The sequence below is a fragment of the Microcaecilia unicolor genome, chromosome 1 (assembly GCF_901765095.1).
Source record: "Microcaecilia unicolor chromosome 1, aMicUni1.1, whole genome shotgun sequence".
Classification (NCBI taxonomy): Eukaryota; Metazoa; Chordata; class Amphibia; order Gymnophiona; family Siphonopidae; genus Microcaecilia; species Microcaecilia unicolor.
The window spans coordinates 247,391,861-247,404,156 of NC_044031.1; the positions used below are offsets into that span (position 1 = coordinate 247,391,861).

Consider the following 12,296-nt stretch of genomic DNA (forward strand, 5'->3'; position numbering starts at 1 on the left):
GCTGTTTTGTTCTCTCCTCTGTCTCTCCAATTCCGCTTCTTGTCTCTCGCACATCCGTGCGAACATGCTGGTAATCTGTTGCAACATTCCTAAAGTGACAGGCTCCTCGGCTCTGCTGTGATCACCGGCGTCTTCTCAATTCCTTTGCAGGATCCTCTTAGGTGAAGCTTCCCAGGGAGCTAACCCCCTTTCCTCTCCGGCCCACCGAATGGCCGCCTGCATCAACTCCGCAAATGGCATCACCGGGTTGTCCTCACTCCTTTTCATAATCTCACGCTTCAAGCTCTCGTCCCGCAGTCCGATGATGAATTGCTCCTTCAGAGTCTCATCCGGATTCCCCATTCTTCTCCGATCTCTCTTCATGATAGACTCGAGCTTCTCCTGCAGCTTGTACGCGAAGACTCTGATTGTTTCTTTTTCCTCCTGTCGGTAGTTATAAAACTCCTGAATCCTCAACCCCAAGGCAACCTTGTCTCCATATACCTGCCTCAGTAGATTGAATATCTCATTCACCGAGCAATCTCTTGGTAGGGAATATTTGACGGTGTCCAGAGCTATACCCCTCAGATGATCTCTCACAACCTCGACCTGGTCTTCGACAGGGACCCTTAAAATCCTCATCTGAGACTTCATCTTCTCAATCCAATCCTCTACCTTCAGATCCTCAGGACCCCTGGGGAACCCATAGAAGTCCAGTATGGTTCTGTCCTGCAGATTTACTAAGGTGTGGATTAAAATTTGTGGCCCTGCCCGACTTCCTGAGGCCTCTCCATCCATTTTCTTGTTTATCTGGGAAACTGGCTGCACCCTAGAAACAAAAATTCCCAGGAAGACACAAATGCAAGACCTGGGACCCCAAAATAAATCACAACCCTATTTCAGTAAATAAATTTTTATTTAATCAGCCAACTTTATCAGCCGATTTTCTTCAAGAGGACTTCAGGAACCTGCAATAAACCTCCCAAACCAGATATTCCCAACCAACTTTTACAATTTCACCAGCTTAGGTCCCCCAAAATCAGGAAAAATCCTGCCGACTACGCCAAAATTTGTAACTCCCCCTCACTTCTGGTGGATATGTATGTTAGGCTCTGGGTCCTGTTCGCCTATCGTATGTAGTCGTGGCTTCGGAACCCAGCACCCAGAAGTGGAGGGAGAACAAATTCACTAACCACGTCTCGTGCCTACAAGAGACACGAGAGGAAAATAAACTAAATACAGAGATTTTTCCCAACCTTGGACAGAACTCGCCAGTTCACTTTTCAGTTGAATTTAAAGGTTTTAATAATAAAAGTTCAGCACAAATATTGTTTCTTCCCAATTTTAAGGATCTTTAAATATAAACCTTGAACTTATTTTCTTAATAAAATAACATTAGCAATTCACCTTACTTAGAAACTATTCTAAAGTATACATATATCAACAGTGTATCTTTCAGTCCTTCTCCCTATTCTCTAGGCAATTACCAACAAGTACATAACACTCTCACTTGTCTTTCTATTTTTCCAACAGGTGCATACCACTTCTTCCAGTTCACTTTCTCAGATAAGTACTTTTCTTTAAATAACTTTGTGTATTATTTATTTACTTGAACTATCATGCATTAATAGTTTTTCTCCTTTGTATAAAGAATTTGATTCTTTGTATTGTAATCTTACAGATTACCCTGTTTTCAGGGTCGCAGAACTCAGACCAAGATTTCCAGGTAAGTATACTTCTTTCCCTGCTTCCCTTTTTCCTCTATTCACTTAGTGTTCCAAAAGGTAACAGCTTCTGTGAAGTTAAAGTGTGTGTAAACTCTACTAATTTGTGATGCTTTCCAGATAGAATCACTTAGCTCAGTCCCACGTTTACACTGAAGCAGATTTTTAGTACTTGTCTTTCTTGCGCGGGGGCCCTTATTTGCTGAATCAGGATCTCCACAGTCTCTTTCTTCCAGTTTCTCTCTTCTCCCTCAACCTCGCTAAAAAATTGAACCAAAAAGGAACCAAAACCCTGACTTCCTTTCCTTTTATTTCCCAGGATATCTAACTCAGGGACTTTAAAGATGGTACATTATACTGGGGTCAGACAGCTAAATTAAACAAAATTAATCAGAATGATTCTATCTTGTTCCCCTATCTCTCACTGAGCCATCCCTATTCTATGGGCTGGAAAGAGCTTCTGCAATGAAGTCATAATTGTTACAGTCAGAATCAGACTCTCACCTCTCATTAACCCTCACCACTTCAATCCCACTTTCACTCCTTCCCTAGACCATGCACAGCTTTACCTCTCTCTTAACTCAAACACCCTCCTTCACTTCTCATGCTCTTCTCCCACAACAACCTTTTTCCAGTCAAATCCACTTTTAAACCTCTTCTACATTAATTCTCATTTATTCTCTTACACCCCAACACCTTTCCAAATACTTTCAAAACCCTACTCACACTCTTATGTGCACAGCCTGCAAAAACACAACCTGCCTCTCTCAGTGCCAAGCTTCCTCAGGCAACTGCCAGCTGCTGTTGCCAAGCCAACAGAAGCTCAGGTCTCAGCAAATTCCAAGAACCTGTGTTGCTGGCCACAATGGAATTTTGGGAACACTCAGGTAATTTTATTTATTTTATTAACCTCCAGGTTACATGACTCTCTGCTCCCCAATTCAGTAGCCATCAATAAACAGACTGTGTGCGGGGCCATAGAGCTCTGCATGTCGCTGACAGCTCTGCTGGTTCCTGCCCGAACAGGATGTTGCATCATAGAGGGTGGGACCAGAAGAGCTGTTAGCGTCGCCGTGCAGCGATCTATGGCCCCTTGCACAGTGTTTGTTTGCTGATGGCCACTGAATCGGAGAGGCAGCAGGTTTGGCAGCAAGGCGTGGAAGGGAAGTTCCAGTTTCTTTTTCTTTTTGCGGCTAGGGGGAATTAAAAAGAGAGAGAAAATGCTGTAGGCAGGAAATGGGAGGAAAGAGAGAGGATGATGGTGGAGGGAAGAGGCAGATGGGCAATCATGGATATTTGGGGGGGGCAGACAGAGAAGCAAAGCTAGATGTTTTGGGGGAGAAGAGGCAGATGGGCAAAGCTGGATATTAGGGGGAGAGAAGAAACAGAGGAGCAAAGCTGGATATTGGGGGGGGGGGAAGAGACAGGAGCAAAACTGGATATTTGGGGGGAGAGACAGGCGCAAAGTTGGATAGTGGAAAGAAAAACAGGCAGTGCTGTGTGGTGGAAGAAGGCTGAGGTGTAAAGTGAACAGATAGAGGGAGAAGCAATGCTGGAAGTTGGGGGGAGAGACAGAGGTGCATTGTTGTATGGGGAGAGACAGAGAAGAGATCCATATGGTATGTGAGGTAGGGTGAGGTGGGAGAGAGAGAGGAGATCCTGGATGCCTGGGGCAGGGCAAGAGAGAGAAGAGATGCTGCATGGCAGGGAGGGGGAAGAAAGTTAGATGGAGGGAGAGAAACAAACAAACAAACAAACAAACAAACAAACAGAGAAGAGATTATGGCAGGCAGGGAGAGAGACACACACACAAGATCCTGGATGGTGGGGTGGGAGAGAGAGAAAGTGAAAAAACAGATCTGATATGGCTGAGGGGGAGTTGAGACACACACACAAACACACCCTGGGTGAGGGGAAAAGATGGAAAATAGGGAAATGAAGCATGGATAAGTCTGAGTGGTCAGAGGCAGAAAAATGGAAGAAAGCAGAAAAGAAAATATCAGTGTCGGAGATGGATGTACTGGAAGATGTGAAGAAGACATGCGAAGAGAGGAAATGATAAATGGATAGGAGATATGGAAAGAGTTAAAAGAAGACAGGCAGTAATCAGAGACTGCGACTTGCACAATTAGAAAAAATTAGATGCCAGATAGCAAAGGTAAAATTATTTTTAATGTAGAATGAAGTAGCCATGTTAGTCTACTTTACAGGTTAATAAATAAAAATAAAACAAAAAATGTAAAATAAGATGACAACGTTTTATTGGACTAAATACATTTTTTGACTTGCTTTCAGAGGTCTAAACCTCCTTCATCAGGTTAGTAAACTCCAAAAAGCTAGTCAAAAATGTATTAAATTAGTTCAATAAAAAGGTATCACCTTATTTTACATTTTTGTTTCAAATACTTATTCATTTTTTTAAAATTTAGTGAGTGGAATGTGTCAGTTTCTGAAATTTAAATCTGTTGGTCTGTCTCAGTATGACTTATGCCACAGTCAATTTTGCTTTATGGGTCCTGAGTGACTTTAAGGTTTTGTATTACTTTTCAATATGCCTAATATTAGAATTTGGACTTGATGTAGCTCATAGCATTCTCAGTAGTAGCTCAACTTTCACTTGCTAACCTTGAATCTCACTAATTGGGGTGGTACTTTTCACATTTGGGATGGGACACCCTTGGTATCTCTGCACTCTGAAAATTGGACCTTAGCACTGGTACTTTTGTGTCATCCAAACGTTCTGGCTGCCTATTCTGTAGAAATGTACTTTCCTTCCAACTATACTGTTCAGCCATCAAGCTCTCAGACAGTTTGAGCAACCACTTTATTCTTTGACATATGATATATATCTAAATTTAATAAAAGGTATTACTTGTTACTATTTTACTTTTACTTATTTTTTTCTGTGTTGTCAGATAATTATGGATGTAAGCCCCACCCCTGGCACCACCCTGCCCCCGCCCCCTTTAGCCTCCCCAAACAGTCGGGCCACCGTCCGCCTATGTTTGGCACACATGCTCCTCCTGTGGGTAATTCCTTCTCAGCTTGCCTCTTTTTTCTTCTATTTCCCTTTGCTGCCTGAGCTCTCCCCTGCCCCAAGTGCGCACTGCCCAGCTTGTGCTGTTCATTTTCCTTTGGGCCTGCTTCCTCACTGGCGCTTACCACAGATGGAGGAGCAGGAGGACAGTGGCTGTATGTCAGGCCATCTCTTGCTCATCTGCTGCACTGGTTCTCACTTCTGAATTTGAACCACGCAGGACATCATAGAGCCCTATGGTTCAAAATTCAGCATTGAGAACTAGCGTGGCAGATGAGCAGAACATGGCCAAACATGCAACCGTTCTCCTCCTGCTCCTTTGCTTGTGTTGAGTGCTGGGGAGCAGGGGCGTATCTGCGTGGGGCCTCAGGGGCCTGGGCCCCCGCAGATTTCACCCTGGACCCCCCTACCGCTGCCAACCCTCCCCCTCTGTTGCTGTTGCCTACCTTCGCTGGCGGGGGACCCCAACCCCCGCCAGCCGAGGTCCGCGTCCTCCTGCCGCTGCCGGCTGCCTGTAAAAGAATTCCGTCAGCTGGCGGGGGACCCCCAACCCCCGCCAGCCAAGCCGAGGTCCTTTCATTTCTTCCACTAAAGCTGGCGCCGAAAGTTTCTTCTGAGTCTGACGTCGCTGCACGTTGTACGTGCAGGACGTCAGACTCAGAAGAAACTTTCGGCGCCAGCTTTAGTGGAAGAAATGAAAGGACCTCGGCTTGGCTGGCGGGGGTTGGGGGTCCCCCACCAGCTGACGGAATTCTTTTACAGGCAGCAGCAGGAGGACGCGGACCTCGGCTGGCGGGGGTTGGGGTCCCCCGCCAGCGAAGGTAGGCGACAGCAACGGCGGTGGGAGATTGGCAATGGCAGCGGCTGGGGGGAGGGGGATCGGCAATGGCGGCGGGGGGGGGGGCTATAATGTGCCCCCTCACTCTGGCCCTGGCCCCCCCTACCGCCGCAGTTCAGATACGCCCCTGCTGGGGAGGGAGCAGGCCAAGAGGAAATGAAAGGCATACATTGGGCAGTGCATACTAGACGCAGGGGAGAGATCAAAGAACAAGTTCGTGGACAGTGGGGGTTTAACCGTACCAGTTGCTGTGCTGCTTTGGGCCCTGTGCTGAATTTTGCATGCATTGTAGGAGGCGAATTCTGTGCAAAATCTGTACTGCGCAGTATTCCCCTAGGAGTATTATACACTAATGCCCCATCCAGAGTACATTCCTTTTGAAGTCTTGTACTTCTGTAAGTGATGGCCTATATATGTGCATATTACCCCCTTATAAAACAGCACCATATTCATAATTCTCATTATATTTCTACAAGCACACATGATATACAGGCTTTATAAAATTACCTCTATAGTGAGCTATGACTTGGCTTATTTTTCATGCTAGTACCACCTCATAATATAATGAAATGTGAGTGATAAAATGCTATAAATTTCTGTATATTACCATTCATTTGATTTATCCAAAATATGTCATAGAGGCTCGGGGGAGGGAGGGGGTCATTGACCACTGGAGGAGTAAGGGAGGTCATTCCTTTATTCCTCCAGTGGTCATCTGGTCATTTAAGACACTTTTTTTTGTGGACAGTACTTTTTTCTTTACGTCAAATGACATCTTCAGTTGTAATGAGTATATTCTAGGCACACAATCTTTGACAATAACCATTTTAAGCAGGGTTCAACAATAAAGCTCTTCTTATAAATGTACTTTAAAATAAAATCCAGAATAGAGGTATTTTGCTTGAACAAGAAATCACTTACTTCTTTTTCTAATATTTTGTTATGAAAAAGTAGCGATATTCGTTGAATGTCTTCAGACTTTAACCATTGCCTAAAATAAAGGAAAAACTCAAATTAAATTATGATTTTAAAAACCACTAATATTATATAACAATGGTTTTCATTGTTTTTTTTAAGTTCAAAACTCCATTAAAGTAAAGCAAAGTATAACATCTACCCTAATACATCTATGCATACATCAATTAGAAAAAAAAATTAAAAACATTGAGATCACAATAACAATTACCAAATACAAATGAATTAACTGGAAAAGAAAGTGTCTGACTTATTGACATCTTCACTACTGCAGTTCTTTTCTATAGCCCCTCGCTAAATCACAGGACTTACCTGCTTTACTGCTAATATTGTTTCTTGCTTTAACACCTGTGCCAAAAACAAGGCCATAAGGCTCATTTTCAAAGCACTTTGACTTACAAAGTTCTCTAGGGTACTATGGGGCTCATTTTCGAAAGAGAAAAACATCTAAAAATGGTATAAAGCAGCATTTGGATGTTTTTCTCACCAAAACGTCCAAATCGTTATTTCAAAACCCATTTTCCAGACGTTTTTCTATGCAGTTCATCTGCAGTGCATCCAAATCTTAAGTAGGCATGTTGGGGGCATGTTAAGGGTTGGATCTGCTGTTCCTAAGACCTGGAAGCTTTTCAGCCATAAAGGAACACAATGAAAACGTCCAGGATTAAAACTAAGATATTTTGAGCTAGACCTGTTTTAATAATGACTAAGCCACCAAAAAATGCCCTAAATAACCAGATGACCACTGGAGGAATAAAGGAATGACCCACCCTTACTCCGCTGGTGGTCACTGACCCCCCTCCCATCCCCCAAAGATGTGAAAGAAACAGTACATACCAGCCTCTATGACAGCCTCAGATGTAACAATCAGTCCTATTAGAGCAGCAAGCAGGTCCAAGGAGTAGCCTAGTGGTTGGTACAATGCACTATGGCGAAGGGGACCCAGGCCCATAATCCACTTTGTTATAATTCTGGTGGAAAGAGTGAGCCCTCCAAAACGCACCAAAAACCTACTGTACCCACATATAGGTGACACCTACAGACATAAGGGCTATTGTAGAGGTGTACAGTTGGGTTTTGGAGGGTTTGCTATACAATATAAGGGAACAACTTTGAGATGTGTACCTTGGAGCTTTTAGGTGAAGTCCACTGCATTGCCCCTTGGTGCCCATTGCTCTCCTTGGATGTCTGTGTGACCAGTCTACTAAGAATTCTGGCTCCTCCTACATCCAAATGGCTTGATTTTGTGTGTTTTTCACTGGGACTTTTTTTTTTTTAATGGACCAAAATCATAAACATACAAAGCACAAAAAATCGAGCGAGTGGCCATAAAAAAAAAATAGATGGTTTGCTGTTTTGAAAATGGCTATATTTGCTATTCAGTTTCTAGACGTTTTGAGCAAACCATTCAAAGTCGGACTTAGTCATTAAAAAGGCCCCTCCACGTAACTTTGTAAGCAAGTGCTTTGAAAATATATTTCTCAGGGCCGGCCTTAGGAATTGCAGGTCCCTGTGCAGACTAGTATGGTGAGGCCCCCCTGCCTAGCCCTTATTGACAAGATGTGTTTTAACATTTTTTTATTTATGAAATATCAGATGAAGACAAATCAAGCAAAACTTGTACAGAAATACTAGTTCAAGTAGGCACAATGCTATCATAAGAAACCTAGTATTAAGCAATGAAAATAAGAAATTATTCAGTGCAAATCCACTACAATTAGGAGTTCTAATTCTTATAACACACAAGAGAATAAACGTTCCAGAGGAGATCTGGAAAATCATAGACTGGTGAGCCTGACGTCAGTGCTGGGCAAAATGGTAGACATGGATTAATGAGACAAAGCCAACATGGATTTAGTGAAAGGAAATCTTGCCTCACCAATCTATTACATTTCTTTGAAGGGGTCAACAAACATGTGGATAAAGGTGAGCTGGTCGATATTATGTATCTGGATTTTCAAAAGGCATTTGATAAAGTACCTCATGAAAGACTCCAGAAGAAATTGGAGAGTCATGGGATAGGAGGTAGTGTCCTATTGTGAATTAAAAACTGGTTAAAATATAGAAAACAGAGAGTAGGGTTAAACGGTCAGTATTCTCAATGGAGAAGGGTAGTTAGTGGGGTTCCCCAGCAGTCTGTGCTTGGACCGCTGCTTTTTAACATATTTATAAATGACCTAGAGATGGGAGTAAAATCAATAAAAATAGAATGTATTGAACTTTTTTTTTTTGGATCTTGCCAGGTATTTGTGACCTGGATTGGCCACTGTTGGATACAGGATGTTGGGTTTTATGGACCTTTGGTCTGTCCCAGTGTGGCAATACTTATGTACTTATATTTATTAACTTATTTTGACGTTTATACCCCACATTATCCTGATCATATTCAAGTTCAATGTGGCTAACAGTAAATGTACAACAGACAAGGTTTACAAAGCCATAAACAAAATACCAAATATAGACCATTGAAATCTAAGATACTCCATAAATGGATAGAAACCTCTCAAAGTGGAGAGATTTCAGTCTATTATGAAATACCAAATAATCAGTCTGATCCTTGATTGTCATTGGCAGTGACCACTTAGCACCCTCGTATCTAAAGTCAGCAGAGTGATCTCACTTATAACACACTCTCTTGCACTCTGGAAGATGAAATCTAAGGTAATCCCTAGAACCAGAGGTTATATTGCATAGAGGAATAGTTACTAAGGGCTACATATAATTCGGTGTCATGCCAAATAATATTGAAAAGACAAAAACACATAATTTAAAAATAATTCTGGCTTTAATGGGCAACCAGTGCTGCTTGCATAATAATGGAATAGTTCTATCAAAGCATGACAAGCCTAGCTGTGGTATTTTGGGCCATTTGTAGCCTTTTTAGGATACCCTCCTTACATCCAGCATAGATGGAATTGCAGTAATCGAGTTAAAACCAAGGATTGAACTAGCAGTCTAAAGATGTCTGGCGAGAAATATGATCTGATTCTCCTCAGCTTCCAAAGAGACCTGAAGGAGTTTTTCCACTACTGAGGAAACCCGAGGATCGAACGTGAGGTGACTGTCAAATTAATACACCCAGTACCCTAAGTGTAGAGTCTAGGGGGTACGGCATGTTGCCAATAATAAAATTATTATATGCAGTACGGTCAACGGGGTTGGTTACCATCAGTAGACTCTCAATTCTTAAGCAAATCTTTATTGTAGTAATCAGAATAAACAAAGAAAATCCAATTTACAGTTCAGTTGCTTGTAATAGAATTGTTGCCTTCTGCCCATAGAGTCATCTAGCTACCTCAGAGGAAAGATGATGGCCAGAAGTTCAGCTCAGCTGATAGGAAAGCTGTAACACTCAAGGAAAATAAATGGGAAATGACTTGGAGAGATGACTTGGGAAATGTCTTGGGGAAAGTGGTGAAACATCTTGATGGAATTACAGTAGATTAAGGAGGGATCAGCCCCTAGAACATCTGCTGATCACAAAGGCAAGTTGGAAGACTGGGTTCTCTCATATTGCCCATAGGGGAAGAGGGAGGGCTGGCCCTAGCAAATAGGGAAAGCTCACAAGAAGTCAATCACAGGAACTGCAAATTATAGGAAAAGTAGTCTTAGTACATAGTGCTATCTATTGCACAAACAATGCAATTAAATACAAATAATACTCATATTAAATATACACAACAATACACCCTGCCTCCATGAATTTGTGGACAGAACACCTTCCCACACAATCCAAACTGATTCAACAGCCCTAAAAGCAACTCATAATCAACAAGGTCAAAAGCACTTGACATATCGAACTGCATCATTAAAAACTTAAAGCCTAGACTGACTGCTTTCCTAAAATCAGAAATTAAGGTGGTCAAGGCCATTTCGGTACTATAACACAGCCTAAAGCCTGACTGGAATTTATGCAAGAGGGAAAAAAAAGGAAATGTGATTTATAAGCTCAGTACCAACTATTCCCTCCATTACCTTAGTCAACAATGGGATACAAGCGATAGGTCTGTAATTATTAACATCTCCCAGTGAAGCCACGGTGTTCTTATGGATTGGGGTAAGTATTATGGAACCTTTCCACTGAGGAAAACCGTCTTGAGTCAGCATAAACAAGATATGAGCTTGAAGAAGGTCAATGAATCCTGCTGGTGCAGTTTTTAATAACTCGGACAAGCATCCAGAAGGCAATGTAAGGAACAATACTTTGTGAGAAAGGATTTGACAGTCTCATGAGTGGGTAACAGAAAGAAAAATGACATTATCTTTATTGGTACATCGTCTAGTTGGCATGACCTGCCAAACTACAGTTTATTTATTTAGTCTTTCTAAACCACCCATACTCACATGCAGAACTGGGCAGTGTACAATCCAATCTTAAGAAAATAGAAAGGAACTACAATTTCATAAAAAGACAGGATACATCCATACAAGAAGTCAGATCCAATCACTATCAAAAGGAGATACTTAGCAAATAAAGCATCTTACCAAGGTAACAGAGCCAGAGAGAGCGCGCCTATACCTAAAAATTAAGAATCAAATGCATGTCCATAGAGTCACTTTTTAATAGCTGTCTTAAACTCCTTGAAAGAAGAGATACTGCGGATATGTAGTAGTAAGTTATTCCAAGAGGCAGGAACGGTAAAACAAAAGGCATTATGCTTTGTGGTTTCAAGATGTATCTGTTTCGGACCAGGAAGAATGAACCAATAATCGCTTATAGAGTGAAGGCAGAGTATATGGAATCATAAGAACAGCTAGGTAGTCTGGAAAACTTAGTTTAAATGCCTTAAAGATAGTAATTAGAATCTTATACACTATCCTTTGCTCTACAAGTAACCAATGTTTTTCTTTAAGAAGAGGAGTAATATGATCAGGTATACATATAACGTATCACATACCATGTAAAATGAGTTTATCTTGTTGGGCAGACTGGATGGACCGTACAGGTCTTTATCTGCCATCATTTACTATGTTACTATATGTTACTATGATCTGATTTCTGTGCACTAGAGAATGACATGGGAGCGGGGGAACACAGTAAACTGAGGAACCGGCAAAGATTTGGGGAGTTTTACTGCAGATGCAAACGGTGGTTTATTTCTTGCCCCAAAGGAGCAGTAATAACTTCTGCACCCAGGACAATAACCCCTGCACCTGCGGTAAAACAGACGCCTGCTGTGCCTACCTTTTTACCCTGTTTCTGTTCTGCTTTGCTCAGCTGCTCCTCCCTGCCTGAAGTATACTGTAGTGTAGTGTGCAGGCAAGTACAAGACACACGCTGTGTAGCCATCCTTCCTGAAATCCTTCCGAGTCCTCCCTGAACTTAGTTACCTCCACACCCACCACACACGTCATCACCAGAAGAGAGGACCCCGATTGGGCTCTCGAGTCTCTTCTCTTCCTCTTTCATTCCCATTCATGCAGGAGGAGGAGGACTCAGCAACTGCAACTTCTGGAGCTAGCGTGCATGAGCCCAGGCCAGGAGCAGGAAATTGGACCTTGTTTGTGAAGAAGACCACACCATGGTAAGGTAAGGTGACCCCCCCCCCTCAGCTTGCCGGCTCGTTAACAAAGGACACCCGTAAATCTCTTCTCCCCCCTCCTCTGGTCCCGGACCCGTTTAGCCAGCTTTTTTTAGAGCTTTAGATAAATCCTCTGCCTCCCGCTCCCTATCCCTAGTAGTGTAGGGTGGCTGTAGGGAGTGGGAGTGGGACTCCCTGCATTCGTTTTTCTCACCTAGTAA

At 42.5% G+C, this 12,296-nt stretch overlaps 1 protein-coding gene across 1 annotated transcript in view; it reads right to left on the bottom strand.

Annotated features, from left to right (window-relative positions):
- The window catches only part of ADCY2 (adenylate cyclase 2), an 812,163-nt gene that overhangs the window by 157,662 nt on the left and 642,205 nt on the right, over positions 1–12,296 (bottom strand). Inside the window, exon 13 of the mRNA XM_030205406.1 lies at positions 6,500–6,569. Within this exon, the coding sequence (XP_030061266.1) occupies positions 6,500–6,569 (70 nt within the window). The remainder of the gene's footprint in view (positions 1–6,499; positions 6,570–12,296) is intronic.